The sequence below is a fragment of the Lolium perenne genome, chromosome 4, assembly GCF_019359855.2.
Source record: "Lolium perenne isolate Kyuss_39 chromosome 4, Kyuss_2.0, whole genome shotgun sequence".
NCBI classification, from domain to species: Eukaryota; Viridiplantae; Streptophyta; class Magnoliopsida; order Poales; family Poaceae; genus Lolium; species Lolium perenne.
Genome location: NC_067247.2, coordinates 266,612,043 through 266,630,508, shown reverse-complemented (window position 1 = coordinate 266,630,508; position 18,466 = coordinate 266,612,043). Strand labels below are relative to the sequence as shown.

Below are 18,466 nucleotides of genomic sequence, written 5' to 3'. Positions count from 1 at the left end.
GACGCGCGGGCGCGGTTTGGGTCGCTCGGTTAGAGCTCTTCAGGACGAGGGAGCATCTTTGTAATGATTTTGTCTATGTTTGTTCGAATTGTTTTGCTTTCAAGTTGTCGTTAGATTCCTGCAGGGTGTTCTACTTGGGCTCGTAAAAAGCAACACATACTATATGGGCACACCCATGGGGCACTTATTCCACTCGCTCGAGCCCACGGTGCTATACGGCCACAACTAACGGGCCGGTGTGGGCCAGCGAACCGAGCTAGAAAATACAAGGCCCAGGAAGGGCCTGGACGAAACCCTAGGCTGCCGAGCTATATAAGGCGCTCGCGCCGCCCCTCGCGCAAACCCTTGCACCCCTGCGCCTCCACCACAGCCACACACCACACAGGTAGGGAGGGGAGGAGAGAAGAGGAGGAAGCCGAGCGGCGGCGGCGGCGATGGTGTCCCTCAAGCTGCAGAAGCGGCTCGCCTCGAGCGTGCTCAAGTGCGGCAAGGGCAAGGTCTGGCTCGACCCCAATGAGGTCAACGAGATCTCAATGGCGAATTCGCGTGAGAACCCCCCCATTCCTCCTCCCTTCCTCGTCTTATTTGTGCGTCGTATCCGGGTGTCCCGTGCGGCGCCTTCAGATCTGACGCTCTGTTGCTGATCTATGCGGTATTGACGTTCTAGATATTAGGTTCTTTGTTAAGTTAGCAAGATGGGTTTCTTATCAACTCGTAGGCTGGGGACATATGATTTAGCCGTGTTTGCGTGCTCTGTATCGGGCTGGAGCCGTTTGAGTTGTCTCGGATTAGTTAGGCTCGAACCTAGGATTCTTTTGCGGTGTGGGACATCAGACCTGCACTATTTAGTTAGTCCTGCCTGCACTAGTTAGTTAGTCCTGATGGAGATGTTCTGCATGCTATCAATTGCCGTTACTGGAACAATAATTTCTATCAGGGTAATATGAAGTGTTGAGCGATGCTGCGCCTGCTGCTGCTGCACCCTTTTCTTGATGTGTTGTTGTATCCCTTGCATGTATTGCTTCTTGTAGTTGATGATTGTCATGAAATTGTGTTAGATTTACATAGCACTACAGGAGTACAGGTGTTTGTGGTCATTTAGATTGGGTGCCATCAATGCTAGAGTCCGTGCCTAAATGATTATCTGAAATTGAACTGATGAACTACTCGAAGCTAGTATTTATATGGCAATTAATCAGTCTCGGCCTACTGTAATGATTACATTTGTTCAACTTAAGATGTGTATTTCGTTGTCTCCTTGGTGGTATTGTAATTTAGTGCTTTCTGATATTTGTTATCTTTGTTCTCCAAACATAGTTTTGTTGTGCTGCATTCTATGGCTAAATACATGTTCCATATCCTTGATAGTATCGTCTGTCTGTGGTCTGTGTGTAGCTAGGACAACATGCCGGTTATGTAATGCTTTCCCTTGTGCAGGCCAAAACATCCGCAAGTTGGTCAAGGATGGGTTCATCATCAGGAAGCCCCAGAAGATCCACTCCAGGTCGCGTGCACGCAGGGCCCATGAGGCAAAGCAGAAGGGGCGTCACTCTGGATATGGTATGCAAGTACAAACTTCATTCACACTGTATCATTGCATTACTTTTGAACTGTATATTTATCTTACATGTTACTTTTCAGGTAAGCGTAGGGGTACCAGGGAGGCTAGGCTTCCAACCAAGATTCTGTGGATGAGGAGGATGCGTGTGCTCAGGCGTCTGCTCCGCAAGTACCGCGAGGCAAAGAAGATTGACAAGCACATGTACCATGACATGTACCTCAAGGTCAAGGGTAACATGTTCAAAAACAAGCGTGTGCTTATGGAGAACATTCACAAGTCAAAGGCTGAGAAGGCTAGGGAGAAGACGCTTGCTGACCAGTTCGAGGCTAAGCGTGCCAAGAGCAAGGCAAGCCGTGTAAGGAAGATTGCCAGGAGGGATGAAAGGCTTGCTCAGGTAAGATGATGTGCTCTGGTTTCTAATTATCTATCATGTTTCTACTATTTTGCATCTTGTTTGTTTCTCATGAAACATGATTACCAGCTCTTCCATGATTTGATCAATATATGCATATTAAGTACTTTGCCTTCTTGATCCTGTATTGTGACCTTATAGTCTATGATAGTAAGGTTGTTCAGATGATTTAATGATCTTTCATTTGTTGAAACAGGGCCCAGTTGACCATTCAGCACCCGCACCTGCGGCAGCAGCTCCTGCTCAACCTGCAGCGTAAGCATTCCTTCTCACTTCTTTCTTGCCCATTTCTTTGCAGTTGAAAAGTCTTGTTTAGCTTGGCTGATCTTCTGCTTGTTCCTAATGTCACAGGGCACCAAAGAAGGCAAAGAAGTGAAGATCTGACGTTTAAAAGTGATCTGTTTACTGAGTGAAATCTGTTTCGTCGTAGCTAAATTTTGAAGTATGAACCTTTTTGTTCAGCATTTAAGTATCTTTGTCCCAGATATCCTGGATACTATGTTTCATGCTACTGGATGTAGTATTAGATGCTTATGCAAAGTATCGTTCATGAACTTGCTGTTTAAGTTTCGTGTCTTCCCTTTGTGTTCGCTTAATCGTTCTTATATGCGGTAGCTAGATGTATTCATATGTTCTACGAAGTGCAGAATGAGCCTTTGGCACCTTCTATAGGTTGGATCGAATTTGCTGGTTAGCATGTCTGACCAATGGTGGACTATATTTGGGTAGAGCCTATGTCTTTTCTTCGTTTGTGTTGAGATCAGTATATGGATATTAAGTACTTAGCCTTCATGATCCTATTTGACAGACGTACTTGAAATTCTTGGTTTTTTTTTCTCTAGTTCAATACATCAAAACATGTTTCCTTCAAACCAGGAAGCTCTCGGTCAGTACTACAATGCTAGGAAATTTGTTGTTTTAATCAGTAAATAGCTAGGAAACTTAGTTCAGGACATGTACAGCGCAGGGCAGCTCTTCACGTGCTTGCCAAGAGATAAATTGAGCATAAAAGGTGGAGTGCCCGATGTAAAACTTTGCTGGCAATCTGGAATCGGCCCTAATTGCCAAGCCTTCTTTCCTAGCGCCTGCTCATAGCGCAATTGTGTGTAATTCAGCAACGCACCGTGGATTGGCCGACTGGTGGTGGTTGTACGTGGGCTTGGCCTAGCTAGTCAATGCATTACAGAGGAGATATAGGCATGAGAATGAAGAACTGAAACTACGGGTTGTGACGCTGTCGAGGCTGGTCGCCAGTGGAATCCTTCGGAGGTGAAAGTACAGAGTGTGTCATTGGTCCAGGAATACGTGCAGATGTGTCGTACAATCTCAAGTTGCGAATCCACTCCTTGGTTGGAAGGTCGAACGGCTAACTTGTATTTCTAGTGGCTAACTTGTATTTCTAGTGGCGTTTTGGCGGGCTGAAGCTTCCGCCGGAGGATTTTCGCAATAGGACCAAAATTCGGCAAAAAATCTAGCTGGAGGATAACCAAATTTCGGCAGGGCCCTGCGTTGCGAGCTCGGGGAAGCAAGAGCGGGTAGCTAGCCGACCACAAGTTTGTCGGGTGAGGGCGGGGCGGCTCTGGACGCGTTCGTGACGGGGTGGGGCAGGGTCGAGCTCAGGGCGGAGTTGGGTGTGGTTGGTGCGGGGCGGGAGGCATGGACGTTGTGCTCAACGCGGACGCCGAACCCTTCAGTTTCGCTGGAGGATTCTTGGAATAGGACCAAAACTCGGCAAAATCAATCTGGCTAGAGGACAACCAAATTTTGACGGGCCATGCGTTGCGAGCTCGGGGAAGGGAGAGTGGGCAGCCAACCGGCCACGAGTTCGCCGGGCGCTGGCGGGGCAGCCCTGGAGGCGTCCGTGAACGGGGTGGGGCGGGGGTCGAGCTCGCCGGGGCGGGGCGGGAGGCGTGGACGTTGTGCTCAACGTGGACGCCGACGCGGGGCAAGTTGCAGCTGGAGGGCGACCTACAGCCACAGAGCGGGTGGTGCGGGGCGGGTAGCTGGGCGGCGCAGACCTCGGCCGGAGCAGGGAGGCCAGAGCGGGGCGGTGGTTGCAAGCGGGGCGGCTGGAGCAGAGAAAGAAGAAGAAGAAGGCAAGGGAAAAAGAAGAAAAAAAAGAGAACTGGCATGTAGGTCTAGTGACATATTCAAGAATATACTTTTTTTACAGTTTTAGTTTACGGGTTCTGATCTGCCCACATGCACTTTTTTGACCCGTAAATATGAGTTTAGTGGTCTGAACTCGCGTTTTATAGTTCACATGTTTACGGACTCTGGGCTTGGCCTAGCAAGTCAATGCTCGCCTCCTACGTTTGTAGTGGACATGGTTCCAATGGCGTGACCCCATTTGGGATTCTTCATGGCTCAATGGTAGGATGCCCAAGGATATTGCCCCTCCTTTTTATCGTAGCATCTACAAGAAAGAAATGGAGTGTCAAACAATCGTTGCACAACAACACATGGATTTCGAAAGTCAAGATGGACACAAGCTTGACCATTACCCATGTCCAAGAGTACCTCCGGCTTTGGTATGAGCTCAGCAACATCCAACTACATGAGGAAGTCGAGGATTCTATTTCTTGGAACCTCACCTCAAGTGGGGAGTATTCCACATCTTCGGCCTACAACGCCCAATTTTTTTTGGGTCAACTCTCACAAGCATAAACAAGATGGTGTGGAAAATATGGACCCCTCCAAAAGTCAAGTTCTTTGCTTGGTTGACCATTTAAAATCGACTATAGACGGTGGGCGGTCTTGAGAAGAGGGGTTTGACAAATTGTGGCCTTTGCCCTCTTTGCAAACCAATCCAAGAGACGGCGGCTTACCTCTTCTTGCCTTGTCGCTACACAAAAAGAGTTTGGAGGATGACAAAAGAGTGGCTCAGACTCCACAATATCATCATGCAAGAGTGAACAACAAACCTATCCATCAAGAAGTGGTGGGGCAAAATGTGTAGCAAGGGCACCCTAAACCTCAAGGCAATGGCCTCCCTCACCATGCTTGTTAGTTGGATGGTATGGTAGGAGAGGAAAACAAGGGTCTTCTAAAATAAGTCCGCCCCACCTCCGATCCTTCTTGAGATCAATAAGAGTGAAGTTGAACTTTGGATACCAGCGGGTGCTAAGCAATTGAGTTTTGTAATGATGGGATAGTAATCTCTTAAGTACTTTTTTATACTTTGCTTTGTCAAACTATTTCTCCTTAATTAGTGAAACGAGGCAAACCTCCGTAAAAACAAAAATCTCGCTGTTGCTTGCTGTGTCTTCCCCCTAGCCTCGCCTTCTTCCTCAGGTTTGGATGTTCTCCACAAACAACCCTTGTATCCAGTTCAGATCGACGCTCACGTCCTGGCAATCATACCAGTGGCAACGGGTTGTGACACCGTCCAGGCGGGCCGCCAGTTCTCTTGTTGACGGTTGGTCTGAATGTTGAGCTCCCGCACTTCGTTCTGCACCCCATCATTTTCTGTTTACATGGTGCACTTTGTTTTGTACCTAATTTGGATCGTTCTTGGTTGATTGATCACGTGTGCTCCTGCCTTTTATTTAGCATTAGTACTCCTTCCTTTTCGTATGTACATGGTGCACACGTTAATGTATGAAACCTGTTGCGTTAAGCTTACTCTGGGACCAACTAAATATCTGGCCTCTGTTATTGTCTGTAGTACCTCTTGTTGATAATAAATTTCTTTTGAACCATTCTATTTCCCAGTTGCAACTTGAAAGGGGCTTTCGTTGATTTCATCTTGAGTTTGTTTACTTCGCAAGTTGCAACCATGTACGGAGACAAGTTCTGAATAACGTTTTAGGTTGGCTTTAGCTAATAGCCAGGTCCAATTTAAGTGTTAGATGACTATGCAAATTATTTTTCAAAGAAGGTGTTCGTGTCCTGTAATCCAATTGATCTTTTTGATGCGATAGCTGGTGTATCTTTTGCCATGGTTGCGTTAAGAATTTTGCTGACTCTGAACTTTTGAACAATTATGGCGCTTAACATGTCTGCCCAATGTGACTATTTGGGTTGGGTCGTTTGATCGCGTGGGCGAGCTTCTGCACCTTGTTTCTTTTATACTACAGTATTCGGAACTCAATAGAGCATACTCTGGTTGGAACCAAAGTTCTTGCGTATTACGGAGTAGTTGTCTGCAGCTTCATCGGTTGTTGATAATAAATTACTTCCTGACCATTTGCAACTTGCGAGGCTGTTATGTTAATCTCTCGCTCTTGAATCATGTATAATATGCAAGTGCAACCTTAGCCCGAGCTCACGTTCTTAATAATGTTCTGGGCTGGCTTTTATTACTGGCCAGGTCAAGAAATATCGTGCAACCACATTATCTAGGGCTCACGTTCTGAATAATGTTTCAAGTCTTGCTAGTCAAGTCAAGTAATATTGTGCCACCATCCCACTGGCCACTGGACGAGTAAAAAATTGATTTTGACTTCTTTTTAGTATTTCTTAGGACGAGGAGACATTTATAATATTGGTCGGTCATTTCTGGCATCTTTTGGCAGCTTGTCCCTGAGTGTTTTGCTGTATTTGGAATGGTGGTTTCATTTGTTCTGTGTGTTCAGGTGCTATGTACACACAGTTCTATGTGGCTTCATTTGCTCCGTTGGATGCAGATTATGTGCAACCCTTCGAGCTGCAGGCGGCCTTGGATTGTTTTCAAGGTTATAAAGAGGGAACATTTTAGAATGAAATTGCTATCTGTTTAGTTTCTTTTAACCGAAAACGGGCTAAACTCCTGTTTGGGAAACAAAAGGAAGGACATCACCATCTCCATCGTCCATCTACGTTCCGGCCTTGTGGGGATCGGAATGTTGTGCTATTTTTATTTTCATTCAGTTTGCAGGTCCTTCTCTCGATTGATGCCATGAAAAACTTCCTGTTTTGGCTCCTGCACATGATAGGACGCACCAGGAATTTTTCTTCAGAAAATAGATTCGAGATTCCCATTTTCATGGCAAAACAATGTTCTGTCCTGTTGGCGTCCGTCCCCATTAATCTGTGGTGGTGATCTGTATGATCTGTTAACAGACGGATCAAGCTCCTCAGCGCCAATTCGGTGGACAAACATTCTCGGGGAAAAAATATTCAGTATACCAAGTAGCCAGCTACGACACGAGTGATGAAGCAGCGGCTAGGTCGTACTAATGCACAAGTTGCCGGCTATCCCATGTTAGAATAGCGTAGAATATCGTTGTTTCCTATGGTGATCGCGACGTGGATGCGATTCGATTGTCGTAAGCTCCTTGATTCCTTCCATCCGGTGCTGAATATATAAGCGGCAGCCTAGTAATGTCATTCATGCCGTGCCAAACCAGCCGCGATAATTGAGCATCTCCTCATTCCGTGCTTCCAGCACGCAGCCTCTACACTAATAATTGATCAAAGCAATCAATCAATGGCAAGGCGATTGCTAACGCCGAACACCGCGCCGCCGCCCGCGGCAACGGGAACGGCCGCGCATTCGGGGTGGGACGTGAACCGGTCGGCCGTCAAGGTGGCCATCGTCGGCAACGTGATCGTCGTGCTGCTCTTCTTCGTCGCCGTCGTCTGGCGCCTCTTCTTCTCCGGGAAAGGCCAAGAAGGAACCATTGCGCCCGAAGGCGGCGGCGCGGCGACCGCCGAGGCGGACGCGCTCTCCTCCGCCGAGAGCTCGCCGAGCGCGTCTCCTCGGGGAAAAGGGCTCAGGAAGGAGGACCTCGTGGCGCTGCCCGTGTACGTCCACGGCGCCGGCGCGTCGGCGGAGGAGGGCAGCGGCGGCAAGGTGGAATGCGCGGTGTGCATCTGCGAGCTCGGAGACGGCGACACCGGCCGGCTCCTGCCGAGGTGCGGGCACCGGTTCCACGCCGAGTGCGTCGACAGGTGGTTCCGGTCGCACGCCACATGCCCACTCTGCCGCACCGTTGTGGGAGGTCAACCCCAAGGAGCAGCTGCGGAGTGATGAACTGTGAGGCATATGCAGAAGTGTGTGGCTGTTCCTGTTAACCTATTGAAACCAATGTCAGTTGCTAGATAGATTTATTCAGGTGAAATGAAGCACAAGTTCAACACTCAGCGAATTTGCAGAGTTCACGTTATGAGAATCTGAGGCGCACTTCGACCATGCGCTAACAAGAGCACCGAGATATATAGATGATGATGTTGGAACTTTTAAACATAAGGTCAAAGGCTCGGTTTTATTTATATATAAAGCTATCCGGCAACCATAAAAGTCTGATACAACACACCCCACCACACCACAAGAACTGATACCAAGATTTCGTCATAGTCTCGACATACATATCAAAGGAGTACACAACAAATCAAAGACAGGCTAAACGCATCACCCAAGAGAGGGGTCTTCATCATCCAGTCGCGTCCATCCCGATTCTCGCCTGTAGCCTCTTAAGCTCGTCCATCGCCACGTCCAACAGCGGTCGGTCCCTCTATATGACCAGAGCCCTCAATCTCTGAATGTACATAGACATATGAAATATTGCATCAGCGGGGTTATTGATGTTCGAACTCACTCTCTCCTAGGCATGACAATGAACGCACCCCATTTACTAAATCGAGGTAGTACAACTACGACAAAGCTCAGAGAAACCATGGCGCCATGGCCAATCCGACTACCTCTGCAACAAGGGTTCTGACCGTTTTTTCAAAAGACTGATCTGACGAGTTTTGATATTAATAAAGGTTCCATAGATGCTAAATATTTCGTCTTTATGAGATATCAAAGATCAAATCTGGATTTAATCCCTAGTGGGCTAGAGGTACCACTGCCCTCATAATCATCTACCTAGAGGTTAGTTCTCACCGTTCCTTTCTATGTTGTGTCCAGGCTGCTGGCTTTTCGTGGTTTTTAGCTGCTAGGGTGACTTGATATACGTCCTCCGTTCCTTTCTATAGTGTCTATAGACTTTTTGCATTTGTTTCAGAATATAAGGTTTTAGCTTAGCTTTTTTTCAATTACCCCTCCTCGTTCAGCTCCCAAATCGTTCAGCTCCCAAAATTGTTATGGTAAGTTAGCAAGATATGGATTTCCAAAATTTTACGTTGATCTCAAATCGTTCAGCTAGGGATCTTGTGTAAAAAATACTCTTGCGCTAATTTCCGTGCCAAAAAACAATAGGCACTATAGAATGGAACGGAGGAAGTATTATATTCAGGTTACACATGTTTGGCTCAAACACTTCGCTTTCGTCTATTACAATTCAACTTAATTCAATTCGTACATATTTAATTTTTTAAAATAAACTTTACCTCAGCGAATATTTCCTTGTCATCTTGAAATCTTCATGCATGAACATCCATGTACCTAGGTTTGGACCAATTAATCCTGAACTTTGTTGATACTTCTTTGACTTCACATGATTGTACAGGTAGTTAAGGTTTCTTTTATAACAATGAATACTACCAAAATAAAGTTTTTCATCGCTCTTGTTTTGTTCACGCAACTTTTCAAAATATCGTTTAACACCATGAAGCATCGATCATGAATACATAATCAACACTCTCACTAAATTTGTGTTTTCTCTTCCGCCGAGAGCCCGCGTACCCTTGGGCCAGAGGGAAGGATGACGGTGGACCTTGACCGGTGTACGTCCATGGCGAGGAGGGCGACAAGGTAGAGTTCGCGGTGTGCATCCGCGAGCAAGGAGCTGGCGGGGCAATATCTAGTGATACCACACCAAGTGCTACCATGATACCACTCTTCAAAATTTAAATTTATAAGTGTCTAAAAAATTCAAAAAAACATTGTGAGTGTTCACAAGATTTTTCTTTTTTAATCTCTACATTTTTCAGATCCAAATTCGAAATGCATATAGAGAAACAGAAAGACAAATTAATATTTGAATAGTGTCATTTATATTTCTGTCTTCTTGTGACACTATGTTTGTTAGATTTATACTTTTTTTTCTCTGTGTCTATTTTAAGTTCGATTATGAATATTTTAGGGATGGTAAACACACATAGGCACTCACATATTTTAAAAAATTAGACAATTATAAATTTAAATTTTAAAAATTGCCATACAGTATCACTGGATATTTTCCCGAGATTTCCTCAATCTTTTTTCCCCGAAGATGGCGAAACCGGCGACTGATCCGTTGAGTTACGGCGTTGGAGTGTGACCTGTGACGTGTGAGACATGGACGGAAGTGCTTTATTGTACTGTAACATTTTGAAGCCAAAGACGTTTGTTACAAGCACACGATTTGTAAGGGTATTTTACCCTTATCTATTATTTTGGTAACTATGACACCGTGCTAGTGTATTTGGACTAATACATGTCTACAAGATGATTCCCAGGTATTAGCCAAAGAGGTATAATGGTGTATCAATGGAACAAGAAGGCAATGAGAGACCCCCACTTCGATGAAAAATCAACAAGGTTTTTCCAGAACCTGGCCGGTCCCAGACCCGATCAGACCGGCCCTGGCACCGGACAGCCCGGCGCCGACCGGCCCCAGCGCTTGTGCCATCCGGGCATGATCCAGTAACCTCAGAAGCTCGTCCGCTCAAGACCCGGTCCCAGCTCCGGTTGAAACCGGCCGGTCCGGTCGCTGGCCCGGTCTGGCCGGCCTGGCCGGCCTGTGCGCCAGCCTGTCCGGCGCCAAATCCGGTCGACCGGGTTCCTCGAGGAATCTGATGATGTGTCAAGTGAGCAACGGCCAGATTTCGAATAACACTATAAATACACATTCTCCTACCTCTGAAGGGGTAGGCACTACACTACAAGCTGTTCTTGAGCTCTCTCTCTCTCATACTCCATTGCTAGAAACACGAAAAGCCTCAGATCTCCCTCCTCCTCCATCCAAACTCAAATCCCTCCAGGGAAACGTTAGAGGAGGACCCGATCTACTGTTCTACTAAGCCAAATCTCATTCCCTCTTGTATTCATCAAGAAGCTTGCTCTCTAGGGTTCCTTAGAAACCCTAGGTGGGCAAGAGTGGTCCGGAAGCATCCGGGCTGTGGATTTGCTCCTGACAAGATTGTGAAGGTTTGGAGGCTACCTCAAAGTCTACCACAAGTGAGTGAGCTATTCCTTCGTGGGATAGGCTCCGGAGAATAGGGTGAGCCTTCGTGGCGTGGGGAATCCTTCGTGGGACCTCCACCCCTCCAAACGCGACGTACCTTCTTGCAAAGGAAGGGAACACGGGAATACATCCTCATCTCCGCGTGCTATCGGTTATCTCTAACCGAACTCCTTACTTGTGATATAACTGCCTCTGAGAGCCTTCGTGCTTGAGTTACTTGTATCCTCATATAGCTTGTTTCACCTAGTTTGCATTAGGCTCATCTTTATATTCCACAAAGCCTAATATTGCAAAGAAAGGATTAAAATCTGTAGAAACCTATTCACCCCCCTCTAGGTTTACCATCTCTGAACTTTTAATTGGTATCAGAGCCTGGACTCTTATTAAGGGCTTCACCGCCTTAAGAGTGAGATGGATAAACTATTCGAGGGTCTAGATGAAGACTCTAACCTTTCAGTTAAAGAGATGAAATCTCGATTCTTGGCATATGATGCCGAGAAGAAGAAAAAGGAGGATGACCTACAAAGCCAAATGGCACAGATGACTGCCATGCTTAAGAATTTGACTAGTGGGACTCCTAGTGGGGTTTCGGCCTCTCAAGGAAGTTTCCATGATGTCAACCATGACTATCCCAAAAACACATCACCCATGCCTCATATAAACCATAGTGGGAATGTTCCCCATTTTGATGGAACTCACTTTCCTTTTTGGAAATCTGCTATGGAATCTCATATTCGCAGCTGCAGTGTGGAGTTATGGGAGATCATTGTTCATGGATACCGGGACCCACATGATCCCGTTCGGTTGACCTCCACCGAATTATACAACCGTAAACTCAATGCCTCCGCACGTGACAAGATTAGGAGTGGCATCAACCGCAAGCTCCTTGATCAAATCAACGACATTGACTCCGCTAAAGAGTTGTGGGATCGGATCGTAGTACTCCAAGAGGGAACCGATTTGATCCAAGAAGCTCTCTATGAGTCCACAAAGCAAGAGGCCAACATGTTCATGATAAGAGAAGGAGAGTCCGTGGCCGATGCCTATGCAAGGCTTGGTGCTCTTAGAGTGAGGGTCAAGGGACTTGGAGTTGAGAAGTACAATGACGGCTTCGAGATGAATGAAGCATTCATAAAGTCCAAGGTCATTGCTATGATTGCAGTCAAGCAAGAAGACACCAACCTTGCACTCAACTTGCAAATCATTACCAAGAGTGCTGATCTGAACTCTGATGATCTAGTCTCCTATGTGGCCGCCAATGAAAACATGGCCAAGACAGGAAAAAGGCTCATGGCAATGAACCGTGTTGATGAAGACTCACGCAACCGTGAAGCGTCACACAACCTTGCTCTCAAAGCTAGAGCTGACCATGGAAGAGAAGAAGACTATGAAATTGAAGAAGATGAAGAGATGACTTCAACTAGTGACATTGCTACCGACTTTGTGTTCTTTGCCAAGAAGTACAAGGCAAAGTTTCCAACGCTCCTCAATGACAAGAAGAAGAAGAGAACTTGCTACAACTGTGATGAAGATAGCCACTTTGCAAATGAGTGCCCTTATGAGAAAAGGGTAGACAAGCCAAAGTTCATCAAAGGGGTCAAGCCAAGATTGAAGCCAAACCCAATCAACGATCGATACAAGAAGAACAAGGGAATAGCCTTTGTTGTGGTCGAGTACTTGTCCGATGAAGAAGAGGAAGATGAGGAGAAGGAGGCCGGAGTGGCCGGTTTAGCTTTCTCTTAGCCCGGGTCACTCTTCACATATGACTACTCCAAGGATTACTCCACAGAGAATGATGTTGGTTCTTGCTTCATGGCAAGAACAACTCAAGATGATGACTCCGATGACTCTCCCTCCTCTACAATCGTTGGCTCTTGTCTTATGGCAAGAGAAACCAAGGGGTATTCCTCCGGTGGTCCAAAATGGGTGTTTGATAGTGGATGCACCAATCATATGATCGGAGGAAGAGGTGTGCTTGATCAATTCATTGAAGATATCAACAAGAAGTCAAGCATCACCTTTGGTGACAACTCAAAGGGAAAGGTACTTGGGTATGCATGGCAAGGTGGCAATCTCTAAGGACTTGTGCCTTGAGACGATCATGCTTGTTGAATCCCTTGGCTATAAATTACTTTCTATATATCATCTTGCCGATGCCGGTTACAATTCATATTTTACTAATTATTGTGTGAAAGTCTTTAGGAGTGACAATCTCAAATTGGTCCTTGTTGGATATGTGGAGAACAACCTTTACGTGGTTGACCTCTCGAAAGAGAGCTCCTCTCCCTCCACATGTCTAATGGCGGCCAAACATGACGAAGGTTGATTGTGGCATCGCCGCCTTGGTCATGTCAACATGAGAAATCTTAAACAACTCCTAAAGGGTGAGCACATTGTTGGACTAACCGGCATTTCTTTTGAGAAAGATCGTGTATGCAGTGCATGTGTAGCCGGAAAACAACTCAAGAAGAGTCATCCTATCAAGAGCATCGTCACCACATCTAGGCCTTTGGAGCTCCTTCATTTGGATCTCTTTGGGCCATCACATTATGATACTCTTGGTGGAAGCAAGTATGTACTTGTCATTGTTGATGATTACTCAAGATACTCTTGGGTCTTTCTCCTTAAGTCTAAGGATGAGACCCATAGAGAGTTCATCACCTTCGCCAAGAAAGCTCAACGGATGTATGAATCCGAGATCAAGGCGATTAGGACCGACAATGGCACCGAGTTCAGGAACTACACCATGCAAGAGTTTGTTGATGATGAGGGCATCAAGCATGAGTTTTCGGCGCCATACACCCCTCAACAAAATGGTGTTGTTGAAAGGAAGAACCGAACTCCACTACTCCAACCGGCTCTTCCTCCGCCCCTCCACAACAAAACTCCATACGAGCTTCTCACATGTAACAAGCCTAATGTCATGTACATCCGTGTCTTTGGATGCAAATGTGTTGTTAAGAACAACAAAGGAAAGCTCGGTAAATTTGAAACTAGAACTATTGAGGGCACATTTGTTGGATATGCGGAGAACTCCCACGCGTATAGATACTACAATAAGTCCACTGGGGCTATTGAAGTATCTTGTGACGTGGTGTTCTTGGAGGATAATGGCTCCCAAGTGGAGCAAGTTGTTCCATGTGCTGCAGGTACTGATGATGATCCTTCTAATGCCATCAAGCTTATGGGCATTGGACACATCCGGCCCACAAAAGTTCATACTGATGATCGAAGTGATGGAGTAGAAGTATCAAGCACGTCTCAAGTGGATTCTAGCTCAACTCAAGCCGAACCATCAAGTGCAACTCAAGAACCATCCTCCACTCAAGATGAGTCACATTCCGAAGAACAAGAAGGAAGTCCTCACTCCACTGAGCAATACCATGATGATGATCAAGAGACATCCTCAACTCATGATCAAGCTCAAGTCGTCCCTCATGATCAAGTACTAGCAAGAGATGAATTCATTGATCATAAAGGAACCATTCGGAAGATCAAGACCGCTACAAGGGCAAGTGACATGAAAGTAGATCAAGTCCTTGGTAGCATCTCAAGAGGAGTGGTAACTTGTGGTGACCCAGCGTACCACTGCATGGTGTAGTACACAAGTCGTTGACATAACACAAGTGAAACACCGTTCCACTCATATTACATCTCTCAGAGTGGTACAACAGAAACATATGCGAGTCCAAGGTATGTCTATAGAAGTACACATGAGCTGTTTACAGAAGATCAACACAGCCTCCTACTTTACAGTGAGGTAAAACTTCAAATAAAGCTCCAGAAGAACGACTCGTAGTCTAACTTGTTGCTAACTCAAGTTTAAGAGCTACTTGGCTTGCTATAGAATTCTAGCTACTTAGGTGCTAGGATTAGGGAAAAGGTTCCCTTCTATTACTAGTCTAGGTTTCCATCATAGTTGATGCAGAAGTTGACTCCATTGACTTCTTTGATTGGATTCTTCATCTTGTTGCAGTTGACTCCTTTGTCTTCGAGTTCCACGGTAGTTTCTCCTTCGGTGCCTTGATCTAAGAAGGGGGTTCAAATGGGATAGAATGAGTACGAGCGTACTCAGCAAGTTCATATTAGGAAATAGGTGTATCATGCACTAGCTACAGCCATAGACCAGAAAGTCATAGGCCAATGCAAGTTTTCATAAACATTTCTTCAAAAGGTTTATTTTATTCTGAAAACTATGCCCGTCAGTCTTCACAGGTGGACCAGAACTTCGTGGAGTTCCTTTCCTGCCGCGTTCGCAGTTCCCTTCCCGGAACAGGGAGTGACAGCCACAATTTGATACACTCTGCAGAGGTGCGTTACTATTCCCACAAGAGATCCCACCCTTTTTGCCATCCGCAGGGACTTGCCCCCGTTCACACTTCCTTTGGTGTGAGGCCAGGTATAAAGATCCAAGCCCACACCGCCTTCTCCGCGACTGCAAACCCACCCTTTTGTCCGACCGTACACCCCCAGTAGACTTCTCCCGATAATACGGCTTTACTCACGGTGTACTCCGGACAATCCATCATAGACCGTAGAGCTAAACATCACTAATGGATGGGGATTTAAAAGGCTATCCCAACCTACGGCAGTGCCTCCAACACCCCACAGCTCTACCAGTCCGTTGGCGTGCAGAAGGGAAAAGATACGGCTGGCTTCCCTAGAGCCATTATAGATCTCATGGTTAACACGGTTTGTACGACGCTAGAATCACTGGACGGCGTTGGTATTTAATCATAGGTTAATATAACCCATGCAATGGAACCTCCACCATATCAACACATACCATGGTTCCATTGCCCACCACATAGTCATATTCATAATTGTAAAATAATACTTTGCTTTTCAATGCATGAGTGATAAGTATAGTACTTTGCATATAGTTTGATAAAAGTAATCAAATGACATGAGCAAGCGATGAACTTGCCTTTCTTGACTGCAAGATTATGCAGGCAAAAGCTTCGATACGTGATAACTCCAAATTCTAAAATACCATCATCGTTCGGTAAGGACAATGTTTAAAGAACTGGCAAAGATGCTATAATGCATAGTATGAGATGCAATCGTCCCGAGCGTAACCTCACCTCGATGATTTAGGATGTATGAGTTGTAAAGATTTCTTTAGGGTTGGTTGCACTTTTAGAATGGTTCTCAAACAAGGTTCTTATTAGGGTTTGGTTATATTAGCATCATATCCAAGTGATATAAGACATCATAACAATCATACTCATAAAGAATGGTAGTGGAATAATATGTAAAGAACAGTTGTCCATTTTAAGTCCTATAGAACATGGTTGATGATTACTTATACTATACTTCAAAAGAATAACTTTTGAAGAACATGTTGTTTAAGAAATAATGAGTATTTCAAAGAAGGATTAGGGCTTCTAAGGTTTGATTGACATTTGTACTTCAAAAAAATAACTTTTGAAGAACATGTTAAATAAGGATATGAACTACTATACATAGGAGCTATGGCTTTCTAGGGTTTACTATTGGATTCATTTAGTTTCTTTAATAGGAGCTAGTTGGGTTCTTTAAGTAGAATGGGTTTATATACAGCAAGTATTGGCAGGTTTATTACTATGGTTGATTATGGTATCATATCAAAGGATGATGGTCAAGATGGTTCTATAAATTAGCTATTAGGGTTTACTATGGTTTCACAATTGCTTCACTAAGTAATCTCTAATTGCTTCTAAACTAGATGGTTTATTATTTCTGTAATAGGGTTTAGTTGAATAGGAGCATGTGATGTGATTTGCTACACAAGGTTGGTACTAGGGTTTATCATTATGTTTCTACTAGGGTTTGATGGTTGAAGTTGATTCTAATGGTATGGTATGTAGGAGTGGTGATCAATGGTACTAATCTAATTAACAAGTTAGGGTTTATATCTAGGTGGCACTAGTGGATCATATAGGTTTTAATTAAGAATAGGGACATGAAATGATAATCTCATGTGACTTGGTTTTTATGCTAGTGGATCATAAGCATGCATTCAATTGTTGCTTATTAGGGTTCTATATGTTAAGTGAATCTCACATGATCACATGTGACACATATCTAGGGTTTTAGAGTTACTACTAAAGTGGAATGATCACATGAAATAATGAGATTAAGGTCCTCATTAATATTAGAACTAGGGTTTCTACATGGATACAATTCTTGAACTAGTAATTGACAATAGAAGTGTGGTCACTAATTACTTTGAAACAACATTAGTAATGGTTTGACATTTATTAATTTTCACAAGAATTAATAATTAGAGTAACTCCTAATTAGGTTTAATTCAGAGATAAGGGTTTAACAATTATTACAAGGTTTTAAAGATAAAAACTTGCAAATTAAAATTATTTAAGTTCATAATATTTAAGTTACTAAATTAATATTAGTTTTTTTTAGCATTTTCTTGATTTATTATTATTTAAGAAAATAGTAACTTAGAATTTTCAAATTAGGGTTTATGAATTACCACTAATAATTAAGTTAATGCAACTATGATAAAGAAAATTAGTCTTAACATTTTATTTAGTTACTGAATAGTTAAATTTTAATTTTGGAACTTAATTATTTATTGAATTCAATTTGTATTTTAAATAATTGAAATGGCATAATTAATAAAGTTAAAAATAAGTGAATTTTTATTTTGACACACATTTTTGTTTTATATTTTATTTGAATAGTGTTTATTTTTGTGAGCATTTTGATATATTATTCATATTTTTCTGAGTTGAAATGAATTTTCTATAATTTTGCAATTTTTCAGCATTTTCTGTAATTTGAAATAAAGCAAAATACTAAACGTACCAGTTCGGACTCTAGACACTGCGACTGACGAGTGGGGTCTGGTCCAGGTCAGCTGCCCCGTTGGCAGTTGACTGGGTCAAACAAACCACCAGTCTCACCACCACGTCAACACGCCGGAGGACTCGCCGGCGAGTAACGCGATGAGGTTCTGGGCCTCCCGCACACGCGCAAATATGCCCCACCGAAGCAGCGTGAGACGGCGAACCTAAAGGTGGTGGCGCCTCCACGAGATGGTCACCGGAGCTTACTCCGGCGAGCTCTACCGTGGCAGCAAACTCCGGCGAACTCTCCAAATGATGCTACGGGATGCGAAATTAGGAACCAGTGGGTGCAGGAGATGCGCAAAGTCACCTTGGTGCTGATGGTTTGGTCGATGGAGTCCGGGATGGTCGGAGACGGGTGCTATGCCGCGGATTCCGGCGATGTGCTGAGAAAGGGAATTTCAAAATTGGCGTTGCACCGGCCTCCCCTTGATGCTCTGCTCCTCCCAGATGCTCTCCTTGACGATGCGCTCCTCCCCGACCAAGCGACAGCCTCCGGGGTGACTCCAGTATGTCGACGGTACCGTGGTGGTCACCGGCGATGGCTCTCAGATGATTGGGAAATTTTTAGGAAGCGAAAAGGAAATTGAAAGGGCCTCGGAGGATT

General features: G+C 44.7%; 2 protein-coding genes across 3 annotated transcripts; both read left to right on the top strand.

The window, feature by feature from the left end:
- The first annotated feature begins 332 nt into the window (after nucleotides 1-332).
- On the top strand, nucleotides 333-2,539 carry LOC127331574 (large ribosomal subunit protein eL19y). Of its 2 annotated transcripts, XM_051357747.2 has the most exons (5): nucleotides 335-546; nucleotides 1,438-1,560; nucleotides 1,642-1,955; nucleotides 2,170-2,228; nucleotides 2,325-2,539. In XM_051357747.2, exons 1-5 carry the CDS (start codon nucleotides 435-437, stop codon nucleotides 2,347-2,349), a joined length of 633 nt encoding a protein of 210 aa, XP_051213707.1. In that variant the 5' UTR covers nucleotides 335-434; the 3' UTR covers nucleotides 2,350-2,539. The 2 variants fall into 2 exon arrangements, with proteins under 2 accessions (XP_051213705.1, XP_051213707.1); XM_051357745.2 differs by having other exon boundaries at nucleotides 333-546; nucleotides 1,438-1,955.
- Nucleotides 2,540-7,312: 4,773 nt separating this feature from the next.
- On the top strand, nucleotides 7,313-8,016 carry LOC127329826 (RING-H2 finger protein ATL39-like). Its single transcript, XM_051356255.2, has one exon. It carries the CDS (start codon nucleotides 7,384-7,386, stop codon nucleotides 7,924-7,926), a length of 543 nt encoding a protein of 180 aa, XP_051212215.1. The 5' UTR covers nucleotides 7,313-7,383; the 3' UTR covers nucleotides 7,927-8,016.
- The last annotated feature ends 10,450 nt before the right edge of the window (nucleotides 8,017-18,466 follow it).

Excerpts from the sequence above, each read along its gene's own strand:
- LOC127329826 (XM_051356255.2), top strand. The coding sequence starts at position 7,384 with ATGGCAAGGCGATTGCTAACGCCGAACACCGCGCCGCCGCCCGCGGCA.
- LOC127331574 (XM_051357745.2), top strand. The coding sequence starts at position 435 with ATGGTGTCCCTCAAGCTGCAGAAGCGGCTCGCCTCGAGCGTGCTCAAG. Across the intron at positions 547-1,437 it reads GATCTCAATGGCGAATTCGC|GCCAAAACATCCGCAAGTTG; the intron begins GTGAGAACCCCC and ends TCCCTTGTGCAG. Across the intron at positions 1,956-2,169 it reads GGGATGAAAGGCTTGCTCAG|GGCCCAGTTGACCATTCAGC; the intron begins GTAAGATGATGT and ends TTGTTGAAACAG.